The sequence below is a fragment of the Neolamprologus brichardi genome, chromosome 5 (assembly GCF_056152115.1).
Source record: "Neolamprologus brichardi isolate AB-2024 chromosome 5, ASM5615211v1, whole genome shotgun sequence".
NCBI lineage: Eukaryota > Metazoa > Chordata > Actinopteri > Cichliformes > Cichlidae > Neolamprologus > Neolamprologus brichardi.
Window position 1 is genome coordinate 9,255,971 of NC_142108.1, and position 16,586 is coordinate 9,272,556.

The 16,586-nt window shown below is 39.1% G+C and overlaps 1 protein-coding gene across 2 annotated transcripts; it reads left to right on the forward strand.

Moving 5' to 3' along the window:
• Window positions 1-2,081: 2,081 nt before the first annotated feature.
• dcaf12 (DDB1 and CUL4 associated factor 12) lies at window positions 2,082-14,884 on the forward strand. 2 transcript variants are annotated; one of them, XM_035905110.2, is made up of 9 exons: window positions 2,082-2,483; window positions 4,175-4,465; window positions 4,720-4,998; window positions 7,128-7,188; window positions 9,547-9,740; window positions 10,259-10,324; window positions 10,494-10,656; window positions 10,977-11,120; window positions 13,524-13,607. In XM_035905110.2, the coding sequence occupies exons 1-8, from the start codon at window positions 2,424-2,426 to the stop codon at window positions 11,111-11,113; spliced, it is 1,251 nt and encodes a 416-aa protein (XP_035761003.1). In that variant the 5' UTR covers window positions 2,082-2,423; the 3' UTR covers window positions 11,114-11,120; window positions 13,524-13,607. The 2 variants fall into 2 exon arrangements, with proteins under 2 accessions (XP_035761003.1, XP_006784623.1); XM_006784560.2 differs by lacking the exon at window positions 10,977-11,120 and adding an exon at window positions 13,818-14,884 and having other exon boundaries at window positions 2,088-2,483; window positions 13,524-13,702.
• Window positions 14,885-16,586: the final 1,702 nt, after the last annotated feature.

A 16,586-nucleotide genomic window follows, 5' to 3' on the forward strand; every position in this document is an offset into this window, starting at 1 on the left:
TTTGAGCCTCAAGTGATTTTTGGGAGAGGAGAAATGGTCTGCTGGCCTTGCTGGAAATTTCACCGGAAAAGCTTCGATTTTAGTAATTTCTGTCATTCACACACTGTTTTTTTAGTTTGTTTGTTTGCTTTTTGGATTTCATACCACAAACGCAAACAATACTTTGTTTCTTGGTTCACTGTTTTTTCCCTACGAGTAAGATATGTGTTCATTCAGATTTTAGTTTGGTCGGCATCTCCATAGTCTTAAACGGAACATTTAAATGAAAAAGTCGAAAACATTTTCCATGATGTCAATTGGGTTGAAATTGTTTAAAAGAATTCCCGTTTTATTTTTTATATACGTGGTAATGGACCTGCTGAGTTCAGTATTAAAAAAGTGTGTCTGATTTGATGGGGATTGTGAAAGGCATGGTAACAATTAAGGGCTTAATGTAAGCAAAGGGTGACTCAGAGAACTGAAACTTTGCTCAGACTAGCTCAAATGAGAGGAGACCACGTCTAACCATCAGTCTGTTTGGTTTGTTTTTTTGGTTTATTTTGCCAATAGGGAAATTATTTTACTAAGATATTAGTGACAAATGTCTGAAAAATACACGGTACCATTCAAACCACAAAGATGAACACGTTCGCAGTAAATTCCCAAAGTGTTGGGGTGGTTAAAACTTTGCATTATTGGTTTCAGCAAGGCGTCGCGTCATCATCCAGCCTTTTGAAACTGAAATGTCAACAAGTAAGTTTCAGTTTTTTATTTTTAACTTTTAATTGCCTTCCTTTCTATTTACCAAGCTAAAGAAGACATACAAACACACAAGTGGTATTATAGTGTCCGTACTTGACTTTCGTGTGGCTTTGTTAATTATAGGTAAAGCTGGTGTCCACTTGCCTCTTCTCTGACAGCCCCACACCCTGGAGAGATTATAGAAAAAAAAATCTAATCTGAACTTCCAATTGACCTTTGCTTTCATTCTAACATCGGAGTTGTGCAAGGATGAAGCGCAACTGGTTTCTCATTTAGGCGATCATATTTAAGCATTTATATATTTAAATCTCCATCAATGATCAGTCTCCATCTAATAAACATTGAAATATTTTAATATTATAATAAATGGTGGGTAAGTGTCTTTCCCAAAGTCCTACAATGTGATTCAGAAAATGTTCAGTTTCCTCATTATCATTTGGAAATGATTAAATGTGCACATCCTTTGAGTGGTGAGATGGCTTTTTTTCTTTTTTTTTTCTTTTTCTCAGGTTAGGAAACATTTATGTCTATATTTATATTCTCCCTGTTTAGAGGAAGAGACAGAGTAAATACAGAGAATTGGTATTGTCACTAGCAACTGGAAACATCCAACTCCGACGCCTAGTCAGCAGAGTATACAACAGCAGAGAGGCCAAACGTATCCTGCCTGCATTTATCAAGGTATAAAAACGGACAAAACTAGAGTCCTGTTCAATGAGTTAAAGTGCTTATCAGCTTTGTGATTCCATACTTGGGTGCTCATGCCAACAATAAGTCAACTTCGGAAAAATCCAGTAAGCCGCCTGTAATGGTGAATTGTCTGCTTCTATACAGTGCCTTTTAACGTTGTACAGCTCCTTTTGGGGCTCTACAAAGGGCTTTACATTCACACACTCACACACATGTAGGGTGTTTGTCCACCAGCAGGAGCAACTCGGGGGTTGATTTCTTTCCCAGGGATGCGTTGGCATTTGAAGGGTAGATAGCCAACTCCAACTGGAGAACAATCCACCCTACACCACTGTCTCTGTCATAAGAATGTGTAAAATGTTTAGAAATACCATCTGTGAGCAAGCATAATATGTTTCAATAAACTATTAATAGCTATTTCAACCAAATTAAATAGTTATAGATATCAGCTCTATATTATTGAACATAATAATTGAACATATATTGAATATAAATTTAAATCAATGTTAAAATACCCATATTAAAAACAAAACGAAAATACAGTAGTAATCTAGTGTGTCAAACGACTGCTCTGACGTCACACGATCGGGTCAATGGTACCACGCAGTTTAACATGAACGAGCACGTTTGACGTTCACGTACGACCTTGTTTTTGTTGATGTTTAATTTCAGTGCGGCTGCGCGCTGCCTTCGCCGTTGCCGCTGACGCGACCTGACAAGGAAAAAGAGCAAGCTACTAGCTCGGCAGTGAACAGTTTACACGGACTGAGTGTAGAGATTTTTGTGAGGCGAGCAAGTACGCTATCTGAGGACGTTCGGGGATAATTTTGGTTTGCGATTTAACGAACCTCACCCGTATGTGATCGCCTTTCCTCGTCGCTGGACGCTGCCTTTGAGGGCCAAGGAACAAAATAGACATCGCCATTATATGATCCAGTGTCCAGCGTCACTTTTACCCTCCATGTGGGTGAGGGAACTGTGTGTGTCAGATTATGGCGAGGAAAACAGTTAGCAGGAAAAGGAAGGCAGGAGAGCCCAAGGACCAACAACAGGTAGGCGGAAACCGGTGCGGGTCCATATTAGCTAGCTAGCTAAACTGTTATGTTGGGATGCTAATTAGCAGTGAGTTAGCCAGATTTAGCTATATAAGATGTTATGACAGATTTTTACTTGCATTATAACATTTAACAGCTTCGCTATATGGGAAAAGCATGCAACAGACAGCAACAATTCTGTATTGTTTAAAATAACATATAATATATTTCGATTTGAAAGTACCCGCTTATATCGTTAGCCAACGGCAGTCCGTTGTCAATCTGACAGCTAATGTTAGCTACGTTATTTGTGCTATTATTCTCTTTATCAGATTTGGCTGGATACTGCTGGCAGTCCTTTTCTCTAATATTGCCGTCTCTCGTCACCTTCCGATCAAAAATAAAAGCAGATTTGATCTTATAAATAGCTGAGTAGTGTTATCAGACATAGATAGCTATACAGCTAACGCCAGCTGAAACGTTAACTGTTAAGCTGACTAGCCATTTCCCGTATGTACGGACTAACCGTAGATTGGTTGCGTCCACGCCCCGAATTGGACGTTTGTCGACAGATGAAATGCCGTATCGAGTATGCGAAAATAGCCAGTACTGAGTCCAGCACATCAGAAAAAACGTGTTTGACCTGAACCAAAACGTGTGAGACTAGTCACAGTAATCACGACCTGCTTCTAGTGCACCTCTCAGGCCCATGGAGCCACCGTCATCGGTAGATTTAAGTCAGATTGTCAGAATAGTTTTCCAGCATTGAACAAAACCGGCAAAATGTTCAAACAGTACAAGAAAGAACGACAAAAACAACATGGCACAATGGGTTCCTTTGACATACAAAGTCATAAATATTGAGCGTTTTTCTTCCATTGTTCAAGACATGTGATCCGGCTTATAATTGGTTTGCTTAGTGTGAGAGAATTATTAATCAACATTTGTAATTGTATTGGATGGAAAATAAGAGGATTTATTTTTTTTTAAGTAGTCTGATTTGCCACTAGTGTGTACTTAATAGCAGTGAGAATGATGTCCTGGGGACCCTGTGCCTCTATATGTTTACATATTAGCCCATATTCAGGATCTGAAATGCCCCAAAGCTATCGCACACAGTATGAGTCCGATTCTGTTTCTGTTTATTTAACATTTTAAGCGCTGAGGTTGTAAACTGTAAAATGTGGATAGAGCTTTAATCATAAGGCCAGAGTTTAGTATTCATTGGCCAGGGAAGCCACTAATTGTTGCAAAAGTTAAATGAATGTATTAATGGACAAACATCACACAAACATGACTTGATCAAAACCCTTTTGGAAAAGTGTTTATCATCAGTGATATTACAGTTTGTCATTAGACCTCACAAAAACCCTTTGACTTTGCAACTGTTTTAGACAGCCAGCTCAACTACTCGAGATGTTCAAATGTAAATGCTCTGATAATTCTCTCAAGTCTCTGTGTACAAGCTGTGTCCACAGTCATGTGGGAGATAGATGGGTATGGCTCAGCATGAATAAGCTGAAACATTGAAATAGGCACGAAGAAGTCTGAAATTCACATACATTCAAATCTCATTTGTTTTGTGTTGGTAATAGTAATCGCTTCGTTTTTATGAATCAATCTCCAAAATTGCACATTCAACATAATAACTAAGACATTTTGTTTTTCCGCAAATAATCCTAAGATTTTATTTCCCTCTCTTTTCACAGCTGGGTTGGTGTCAGGCGCCACACAAGCGAAGCCGTGTTTCTTGTTCTTCACGTCATGCCCAGCAGTGGTGGTGCAGTCGGCGCTCTGTGGTATGTGCTCTGCGGGGGCGGGAGTTCAGACCTCAACAACAGCATGAGTTGCGGCTCCAGAGGAGCCTGCGTGGCTTTGCAGCCGGCAGGCTCCCTGGCATACTTAAGGAGAGGGAGTTTTCTCTCGGGCGGCTCAACAAAGTGTTTGCCTCACAGTGGCTCAATCATCGGCAGGTGGTGTGTGGGACAAAATGCAACACAGTAAGATGCCCTTTTTATTTGTGATCTGTATTAGCTAGTTAGGCTTTTCCATATGTTATAATAATGTCTACCAGAAATACCACTTAATCAGTAGGTTTACATGACCTCATTTAATTTCATTATAAAGAGATAAAGATCGATCTTAAATCAGCTCTAAATCAAGTAAACATTCTTGAGTGAGCTTAGTCAGAATTTTTTCAATTGTCCTCACACATTTTTGGCCAACTAGCTGTATTTTCTTCATATACTTTCAGCTTTTTGTAGTTGATGTACTGACAGGACAGATCACACGCATTCCCATGCTGAAAGACAGGGAGTGTCGTGATGGAGGCTCTGGGGAGCTGGGTCCAGTGGTGCCTGGTCGCAATTATCACTTAACAGAAATCTCCCATACCCGGTTGGACCAGCAAGGCTGTGGGATCCACGCTATTGAACTCAACCCCTCGAGGACACTGCTTGCCACAGGAGGAGACAATCCTAACAGCCTGGCCATCTACCAACTCCCTACACTAGACCCTGTTTGTGTTGGCGATGTAAGTAGTTTGAACTGTTTGGTTGTTTCCTGACATTTGGTTATTGATAATAGTGATTAATCCACTTTTTCCTGCTTTAGAAACAACAACATTCATTAAACAGTTCTAGGGATTTTAGGCATTCAAAATCGCTGGGATGCTTTAATTCCACTTATTCAGTAGTATAATGAGTAGTCATTGTAAAGACAGTAATGCTGTTTTCCTTCTCCATGTCTGCTCCACTCTGCATGGTACCCTCTCCACACAAATGGAGTGAAGTCACTGTAAAATGAAAGGTTCATTGGAAACACATAATTGCATTAAGCTTCCCTTTTAAATCCAACGTTTTGTAATACCACTCTGCTCATTCGTACTCGTTTCCAAGATTGCAGAGGTCAATAAATCAAGTAGGTCTGGTATTGTGTTGACAGATGGTTTTCTGTGTTGATTGGCAGGCATGTCATAGCAGTCATTAAGCTGCAGATGTAGATTCTAAAGAAATGGTGAGGAAAATGGTTAGAACTTTAATGAACATTTTTGTTTTGGCCATTAAAACTATATAGAGTTAAGTGTTACAATGTCTGAATGAATGAATATAGTCTAATGAAGTGACAGTCTGTCTGATCATATCTTTTTAAAACATGAAGCCAACATAACATGTTACAACTTATGTAAGACCAAAACAATTTATTGATTAAATACTTCATATACAGGCAGTTGTATGTAGAGGAATGTATAGTGAGCTATTTAACAAAATGAAAAATATATCTTGTCACTACACTGATCATTGTCTCTTCGTTGTTAATTGCAGCACAATTATCATGTCTGCTGCACAATTGCTATTGTCAGTTTGTCATGTTTCCTTTGGCACAGTGACTGATGGTATGCAGTGCCAGGATACTGACAACTAGTAATGTGCTACTTTTTGTGAAGCACTGCTAGGTTGGGTCCCGTTTTTGCTTTCAGAACTGCTTTATTTCTTTGAGGCACGAGTTCAACTATGTGCTAGAAATATTCCTTACAGATCCTTGGTGTGCGTATTGACATGATGCAAATCTGCTGATCCACCACATCCCCAAGGTGCTCTATTGGATTGAGACCTGATGACTGTGGCTCCAGTCACCAGATCTCAATCTGTTTTAGTACAGTGAACTCATTGTTATGTTTAAGAAACCAGTGTGAGTTGATTTGAGCTTTGGAGCATGGCACATTATTCTGCTGGAAGCAGCCATCAGCTGATGGGCACACTGTGGTCATAAAAGGTCAGCAACAGTACTCTTATAGGATGTTGCATTTAAACAATGCTTAATTGGTACTAAGGGGCCCAAAGAGTGGCAAAAAAATATTCAACACCACAATAATACGATCACCAGCACCCGAAAGCATTCATAAAAGGCTGGATGGTTCATGCTTGTTCTTTACTAGAAAATTCTCATTTTTCAAGACAAGGCAATGTTTTATTTGTTTGTTTCTTCTTCTTCAATTTTCTTTTGTCTAATTAGGTTGAAGCAGTGTGGCGATTTTCTTTTGTTATTGTTTTTAGATCATTCTCAGTAAACCCCAGAGCTGGTTTTGTGGGAAAATCCCAGTAGATCAACAGTTTCTGAACTACTCAGCCTAGGCAGCCAACAACCATGCCGTGTTCAGTCACTGAAATCACCTTTCATTTCATACTCTGTTTGATCTTTAGCAGATCGTCTTGACCATGTCTGCATGACCACATCCACATGGTTGCTGTCATGTGAGAGGTTGATTAGATATTTGTCTTAACAAGCAGTTAAACAGGTGTAGTGGTGGCCAAGTGAGCGTAGTATACTCACATTACTTTTAGGAGGCACTGTAAAAATGTTGAGCTCAATATACAGTACACTATACACTGTTCACTATACACTGATTAGTAAGTAATTTTAAGTGTGTGTTTGAATGCTAACAGCCTGTGCCTGAATATTGTGACATGCTAACTGTGAGCTTTTCACTTCAGACCTTGCAGGTTCCCTAAGGTTCTCTTTTCTTCAGGCACAGAAGAATGAAATGCTGAAATAATGTTTTGCTAATACTGTAGCAGTATTTATTTGGAAATCCAGCCTGAAACGTACAAGCTTGTATATCTTTGACATTGTAGCTGTTTGTTTTTTGTTTTGTTTTTTCAGGACGGTCACAATGACTGGATATTCTCAATAGCATGGATCAGTGACAACATGGCAGTTTCTGGTGAGTTAGCACGATTCACATGGGAGGGAACATGGCTATTAATCAGTTTACTCTGTGTGACGTGACAGGTAGGGACATACTAGGAGTGTGTGTGTAGTAGGTAGAGGTGGGAATCACCATACATCCCACGATACAATATTATCACGATACTTAACGCACGATTCGATATTATTGCAATTTTTTAAAATATTTTGCGATATTCAGATTCTGTACATAAAGGTAAACTTTATCAATATTCATTTTATCTAATATTTTATCTAACATTTTATCTAAGTCTTGCACTCAGTCTTTCTCTCATTTCAGTCAGTTTTATTGTTGACAAACTGAACGGTTTGTATTACAGTCTAGTCCAACTTAACTGAATGCAACCATCTGGTACAATTATAGCTATTCTGAACTATGCAATTTATGAAAACTATGCAGCCCCTTCAGCAACTGAAGAATTTGAAAGTAAATTAAAACAAAATATAATTTTACATTAAATAAAAAAGTTTTAAACTTAATTAAAATAAAACATGTCTTAAATTAAAATAAGTAAACTGTCACATTTGGACAGTGAAGGAATGTCAGGATTCTTGCTCAGAAAAAGGATCAACATGCTCTGAAGTCAGAGCACAAAAACCTTTTTTGTAACAAAATATCGATTTCTGCTGTCCCTGTATCAATACATTATTAACAAACAAAATATCACGATACTACACAGTATCGATTTTTTCCCCCACCCCTAGTAGTAGGTGGGTAGTCTAGGCAATAATAGACCCTGTGCACGAGAAAATGCTAACTTCCTGTTTTAAGACCGGATGTAGGGTTGTACGTTTCCGGTAGCTTTATTTTGCAGCCAATTGCTACTGCGAAGGTGGACTCAAAAGTCATGTCCAAAATACAAAAACGGAAAGATTACGTTAAGTTACAAAGAGCAGAGGGTGGGAACGCTCACCATTGCTGTGTCATAACAAATCAAATGATCAATTTTGATGTTTGAAGAGCGTAGATTGATTGTTTGTTTACATCACTCAACACAAGCAGAACTGCATTACTGCATGCAGAAGACACATCGTCCACACTCAGAAGCACAGTATAGTGACAGTTCTTATGATTTAAACAGGCAATGTCCAGCATTCAAACTACAGGCGAACAATAGTCAAAGCCAGATGTTTCCACGTTATGTCGATATCAGTACACACCTACACAGCATGTCAACAAACCATGAAAAAAAGCCAGAGGATATAAAAAAATACATGAATGATTGCAGGTAAGGGTCTCTATATGTTAGTATTTACGAAGGGTATGTTGTGACTTATCTTCACAATTACAGTGGTCCCTCGCTATAACGCGGTTCACCTTTTGCAGCTTTGCTGTTTCGCAGATTCTTTTAGTGCAATTTTGCATGCTTTTTTTTAAAGCGCATTGTGTTCTACGTCCTGATCGTCGGCTGTAGATCATTGTCTATCTCCCCCGTGCCGTGCTCTACCGTACAGTATAGAATCGCTACATCGATCACTAGCAGTGTGACTCTGAAGGGCTGTACTGTATGTTTGTAAGTTTTCTCCCCAACAAACACAACAATGTCGACGAAACGTTTTGCACCGTCAAAGGCACCTGCGGTAGCACCCAAAAGGCAGAGGAAGATGCTAACTATCGCACAAAAAATTGGACTTCTGGACATGCTAAAGAAAGGTAGAAGTTACCGTATGTTATTTAATTTTTTTTACCATACCGCGCACTGGATTATAAAGTGCATTAAGCTTAAATTAAGCAATTACGCTTAAAGTTAAATTCATTTGTTCTAAAATCTGTCATTATTATTTATAGAAAAACAAATATACTGTATGTTTATTTTTTTTTTATTTTGTTTTACAAAGGTTTGAACTTTGAGAGTGTTTAAACAAGAGAGAAAAGTGTGAAACTGTTCATGCCTGTCTGAGAAAAGTGTATAAAGTGTGTGGTGACGGGTTTTACAGCCTTAAAACGCCTAAAATAATTGTAAAAAATAAAGCTGACTATTTCACCTATCGCTGGTTATTTTTAGAACATAACACCCGCGATAAATGAGGGAGCTCTATATACAAGTACTGAGAAATTTCAATCCCTTCTCTCTTTTGCTGTGAGGCGCAAGGGTAAAATATCGACAAGTCGATGAGCATCATCTACAGATATATTCAGTAAATGCCCAAGACATCTTGAGAAAAGTTTGATTCATCCATTTGGTTGACTTTTTTTGAAAAACCCGACCGTAAACAAGACGTGAATATCACACCGGAAACGAAGCGCCCTACAGGAGTTTCCCCACCGGAAGTAGCATATGCTAAAGTGCACATAGTCTATAGGCATAAGCTCTGTTTGTGTCTTAATCTGTAGGGTCCAGAGATGGCTCCATGGGACTGTGGGAGGTTACAGAAGAAGTAATGAGCCAGGCTGAGAGGAGTCAAAATGAGGAGACAGTGCCCTCCTATGCCCACATCTCCCACCGTGCCCTCAAGGACATCCCCAAGGAGTACACCAACCCATACAACTGTAAAGTCCGTGCTCTGGCCTTCAATAACAACCATAAAGTAAGACTCATCTACATGACTAATGTAGTGTGCAACAAAGTCTCCTTTTGCTGGATTTGCTCTTTAGGACGACAAAAGATTGGATGCACCAAACTTTTATATATTGTTTATAATGGCTATAATTTTAGCTAACCTAACAATTATCTTTCCTTAAAAGTTAAAAATATTTCATGAAACGCCTTTGCTCTAAATTTTTAAATGTAGTATAGATTTATCTTGTTCTCTCAGCCTCACATCACCAAACAATTTGTTTTCTTTGCGGACTTTAAGGTTATTTAGGTTAATAAATAAACTTGAATCTGAGGTTGAGTTTGTCAAATTGCATCTCAAAACAGTATCTAATGGCATCTAAAACGGTAAACAAATTTACCCATGGCTAAGTCAGGGTAGTCATTTATGAAAGGAAGACCGACAGCTCTTAGAATTCTGAAGCCTTCAGGAGAGTGTCAGTTTTTCTAGACCTATGCTAATTATGACCTGCCTTTTTCTTTTGGATTTCCTCTTTTTCTTTTTTCCAGGAACTGGGTGCTGTTTCCCTGGATGGCTATTTCCACCTCTGGAAAGCTGAGCATAACTTGTGCAAGGTACAATACATAGATTGACAAATTATAGTTTTATGTATTGGTAATTCTTTTTCCAACAAAGTGCTAGTTATTTTTAATATGCGATCAAAATGATAAATAGTTCTCTAATAATGCTAGGATTTTGTAATTCAGTTTCTTCAGTGTTAACAGTCTGTGTTGGTTTCTCTAGATACTGTCCACCAAGCTGCCTCATTGCAAAGAAAATGTGTGCCTGGCATATGGACAGGACTGGTCAGTGTATGCTGTAGGCTCTCAAGCCCATGTTTCTTTTCTGGATCCACGGCAGCCTACACACAGCATCAAGTCAGTTAGTTCAAGAGAGAGAGGAAGTGGTAAGTCACCTGTTGGCTTTTGAAATGAGCCAGTAATACAATCAAAGATTAGTTGAGCTATCTAAAACGCTGACTGAGGTTATTTATATGTTGCATGTTGTACAACTAAGTGTGCTTTCAGTCAGGTTAGAAAATGTCATTCTGGCACTGTGAATAGTAAAGTTGTGATTTAACATATTTTCCATATTGGTGGCAATAAATTTACAGTGGCGTGAACTTAATTTAGCATTTTATCAGCCTGTTTACTCAAAGTACTTGACAAACTATTTTTCACACATAGATATTTCTACAACACTTCATTCTGTGCACTTATGCTACAGTAACACTAGGAAAAAAAAGAGGTTGGAGACCGCAGCATGACCAAAATTACTATGACCATGTGGAACAAACTCATCTGCAATGGCATAAAGTCTGTTGCTGTCTTGAAAGTGACTGTGGTGCATCAGTACGGAAATAAAATGGAACTAAGTGGAAGTCTGTGATGATCAGGTTGTGTTTCGATAGGCAGAAATCGTCCATCAGCATCTGTTGCTGTCTGCATACACAGAAATTCACTCTACAGTGGCTTGCAAAAGTATTCGGCCCTCTTGAACTTTCCCACATTTTGTCACATTACAGCGACAAACATGAATCAATTTTATTGGAATTCCACGTGAAAGACCAACACAAAGTGGTGTACACGTGAGAAGTGGAACGAACATCATACATGATTCCAAACATTTTTTACAAATAAATAACTGCAAAGTGGGGTGTGCGTAATTATTCAGCCCCCTTTTGTCTGAGTGCAGTCAGTTGTCCATAGACATTGCCTGATAAGTGCTAATGACTAAACAGAGTGCACCTGTGTGTAATCTAATGTCAGTACAAATACAGCTGCTCTGTGAGGTTGTCTAAGAGAATACTGGGTGCAACAACAGCATGAAGTCCAAAGAACACACCAGACAGGTCAGGGATAAAGTTATTGAGAAATTTAAAGCAGGCTTAGGCTACAAAAAGATTTCCCAAGCCTTGAACATCCCATGGAGCACTGTTTAAGCGATCATTCAGAAATGGAAGGAGTATGGCACAACTGTAAACCTACCAAGACAAGGCCGTCCACCTAAACTCACAGGCCGAACAAGGAGAGCGCTGATCAGACAACTATTAGTCGTGCACTGCACAAAGTTGGCCTTTATGGCAGAGTGGCAAGAAGAAAGCCATTGTTAACAGAAAACCATAAGAAGTCCCGTTTGCAGTTTGCCACAAGCCATGTGGGGGACACAGCAAACCTGTGGAAGAAGGTGCTCTGGTCAGATGAGACCAAAATGCAAAACGCTATGTGTGGCGGAAAACTAACACTGCACATCACTCTGAACACACCATCCCCACTGTCAAATATGGTGGTGGCAGCATCATGCTCTGGGGGTGCTTCTTTTCAGCAGGGACAGGGAAGCTGGTCAGAGTTGATGGGAAGATGGATGGAGCCAAATACAGGGCAATCTTGGAAGAAAACCTCTTAAGTCTGCAAAAGACTTGAGACTGGGGCGGAGGGTCACCTTCCAGCAGGACAACAACCCTAAACGTAAAGCCAGGGCAACTAGGGAGTAGTTTAAAACAAAACATATCCATGTGTTAGAATGGCCCAGTCAAAGTCCAGATCTAAATCCAATTGAGAATCTGTGGCAAGATCTGAAAACTGCTGTTCACAAACGCTGTCCATCTAATTTGACTGAGCTGGAGCTGTTTTGCAAAGAAGAATGGGCAAAGATTTCAGTCTCTAGATGTGCAAAGCTGGTAGAGACATACCCTAAAAGACTGGCAGCTGTAATTGCAGCAAAAGCTGGTTCTACAAAGTATTGACTCAGGGGGCTGAATAATTACGCACACCCCACTTTGCAGTTATTTATTTGTAAAAAATGTTTGGAATCATGTATGATTTTTGTTCCACTTCTCACGTGTACACCACTTTGTGTTGGTCTTTCACGTGGAATTCCAATAAAATTGATTCATGTTTGTGGCTGTAATGTGACAAAATGTGGAAAAGTTCAAGGGGGTTGAATACTTTTGCAAGCCACTGTATCTGCTAGCACTCAGAGGGGAGCCAGAACTTCAGATTTGAAACCGAAATTGATAAATTCCTCCACAAGTAATGACATATTTACTGTAATAATGCGCTTTAATCACAAAATGACAGTGCTCAGCAGCCTTGCCTTTATATATAAAGGTATCCCAAATACCACCAGTTAGCAACCAGTTGAGGTGAATCCCCTTTTACAAAGAGACATGTCACAGATGAGTTGCGTTCAGTGATGCAGACTGACTCAGATTTATTGCAGTATGCTGGCAACCTGTCTGGGTTTATAAAATAGACGGCAGGTATTTGCAAACCTTACAATTGAAAGAGGTGGCCAAAAAGGCAGAGGATGTTCCACACTCAGACTTGTTGGTCAATGCAATTAACACTAGTCTTCGACAGTGAGGGGGGAAAAAAATTATTATTTTGCATTTTCACTTGCAGCCAATGTAGAATCACAAGTTAACCTACCATGCACATCTTTGGACTCTGTGTGAGATTGACCTGGTACCACTACCACTGGGGTGTGTTACTGGTTTCTCCTTTAAGTTAGTTTTCAACTGATGGCACAATATAAGTCACCTTCATGCTTGCTTAGTATGAAGTTTAAATGATGATTGCCTTCCAATGTGTCAAACATATCCATAACAACTGTATTTTTCACCGTGATATAAAAGTTGTAACGTACTCTGTCTGGTTAGAAATGAATGCAGAGTTCCAAAGGATTCAGACAGACAAGTTGGAAAGCTCAAACGGTGGGAGGGTAGATGTTGACTGTGTAGCTTTACATTGGCATGTCTTTCTGTCTGTGCAGGCATCCGTTCAGTGAGTTTCTATGAGCACATCGTGACTGTGGGTACTGGCCAAGGTTCTCTTCTCTTCTATGACATCCGGGCTCAGAGATTCCTGGAGAACCCTTTTAATCCAAACGGAGGGTATCGGAAGTGCCCTGGAGATGGCATCCTGAAGCTCACTACGGGAAAAGGCTGGCTGGTATGCAGTTTTGTTTTGTTTTTTCCAAATCAAGCAGTGAACTGTGGTCAGTCAAACTGTAGTTGGTGTACATGTGCAATGTCTTTGCCCACTTACCCTTTAATATTCCTTTCAGAATCACGATGAGACGTGGAGGAGTTACTTCTCAGACATTCATTCCTTCCCCAATGCAGTGTACACCCACTGCTATGACGACTCTGGCACCAAGCTGTTTGTAGCAGGTGGACCGCTCTGTTCCGGCCTGCACGGCAACTACGCAGGATTGTGGAGCTAGCCTCTTCTTCTCCCCCATCACTTTGTCACTACATCTTCGTCCAGATCTTTACTCATCCAGTCCCTCCATCCCTCTTCAACTTCCAACCTTCTCTGTTTTCGGTGTACCTTTTGTCACCCTGTTTTGCTCACACTTGGACTCAGGAGCATGATATTTTCTTCATTGTATCACGGCTTTCAGTATTATTGTTGTGTATATTTGTCCACCATTCCATCGTTCTTTCTCCTTAAACAATTCCTTTGCACTTCAGCTACTTTTTTTTGTTATTTGTTATTCTTTTGGGTTTTTTTTAATATAAATATATATATATATATATATATATATATAAAAATGTACAGACTATTACTAATTTTCAATTGCTGCAAGGTCTGCCACTGAGGACGTCAGAAGAGTTCTGGAAAACATTAAGAATAAAGTTCTCATCGTCTAAAAGATTTACATTCAACCTGCAGGGATTAGGCTGTGGTCTTTTGCTGGTTTGTTTTTGTACGTACAGATGGCATTTTACCACTTTCTCTGTGAAAAATGACCATGTCTTTAAACAGACAGCAATAAGAGAGAGGGTGAAGGGTTGGAGAGACTATTAATATAAATGGACTGAACTAGAGAACTGTTTGATGTCGGAACAGCCCACAACAATCACAAAGAACTTCTCCAGTCAGAAGTATAAAGGATCCAATCAAAGTGGGATTGTGTGTTCATCTTATCCTCGCTAAGATGATGTAAAGGAGATATGTTCAAGCTTGCTGAATGCAGTGTTGTTCTGTTAGGGGGGGAAAAAAGGGCATATAAAAAATTTTTTTGGACTGTGTGATTAGACCAGCACATCCCTGCTGATATTCTGATTTGCTTTGTATTTATTTTTTCTTTTTCCTTTTTCCTTTTTTTTTTTTTTTTTTTTTTTTACCCCCCCCAATGTTTCCACTCCCTTTGATCAGAATTGTACAAATCCTAACGTGTAATCACTCTTGTGTTACTAGAGAGTTTACTCTAAGATTATAGGTTTTGGTAGTGAGTTAAATATCATCCAGTATGATGATTAATAGACAGAGGAGCCTTTAATGAGTGAACTCAAACCTCATGTGATTCTCGGGCTCCTCGAGGAACTGGGAAGAAGCTGTGTAGTAGCTCAGTTTGGTCTTCTCAGCCGTCCAGCTATGAGGATGCAAGGAAAGCTAATGAGAATTTGGGCTATACCCTGGAGTTAAATGCTGCAGGCACATACCCTTGTTGTCAGTTGTAAAACTTTTATTTCCTCTTATTTTTTTTGTACTGAGGAGCGGGTGAATCTGCTCTTCTTTATTTGTTTGGTAGAGGCAGGGTAGGCTTGAGTTGAGTTTTTGCCTTCAAGTCTTTCTGTGAAAGACTGCCACAGGCAATCATAGTTTTCCTGTTCTACATGGAACTTTTCTCCAGTTTTCATGATAATGATTGACAAAAAAAAAAATCCTAATTACGACCAATTGAACAAATAACCAACACTTTTGAAGTGTATTTTATATCTAAACGTGTATATGTATGTGTAAAATACATAAGGACAATTGCATACATTTTTATGTACGTGTCTGAGAAAGTGTGGATTGATGTGTCTACTTGGTGCCCCCCCCCCCCCCCCTTTTTTTTTTTTTTTTTTAAATATATACACACACCTCATGAATGTTTTTACAAATGGCTGAATTTGAGGATATTGTAACATATAAACATTTCGGGAAAACAAGCTATTAAATCTTTAAAATGAATAAATAATAAAAAAAAATAGGATGTATATTGATGTAATGTGCTTTTGTGTTTTGGGGGGGTTGTACTTGACATAAGTACCCAGAGGATTTCCTCTGGACATAAAGGGTGCAGAAAGGTCACTTACTGCAGCAAAACAAGTTAAAGATAAAAACGATCAGAACTCATCATGAGATTTAGTGACAATATTTAGTAACTTGTTTGTGCCGGCACAAAATGCAAAAAGGATAACTTGTGATTGAAACTGAAATTTAAAACCTGAATTCTCAATGAACTCATGAGTTTTGGGGAGAAGAACCAACAGGACCAAGCAGTTATAGAGGATATGCAACACAAGCCTGAAGAGCAGAAATGAAGCAAAACAGAAAGAAATGCAGTGCAAGCTCCAAGAAAGAAAAACAAAACAAAGAGTTGCAAGTAATGATTAATGAAGCACTGCACCTACAGACATGCTAGGAACAACAGGAAGAAATGCAAAGAGATGCAAAATATCCAAGATTTTAAGAAGAAAAATACAGATTTACAAGTATTTTACAAAGAAGGACAAAAAAAACCCCATTGAAATCAAGAAACAGAAAGAACACCTGAAGGATCCAAGGGCTGTATAACAAAGTACAAGACAGAAACACTGAAATGCAGAAATACACTTGGAGAAATGGAGAGGAGGAAGCAGGAGTTATAAGCCATCTGTAAAAAAGTACAACAGAGATATAAAGACATGCACAAAGCAACAAAAGTAAGAGCAATATATTAAAAAAAAAGCTGAAAGAAGAAGGAGCATGAAGATAAAAAATGTTGAAGCACAGACAAAAGATCCACAAGAACTGTTCTTGAAAATGATGAGCAAAGTGCTGCTCATCATTTGCTTCTTCA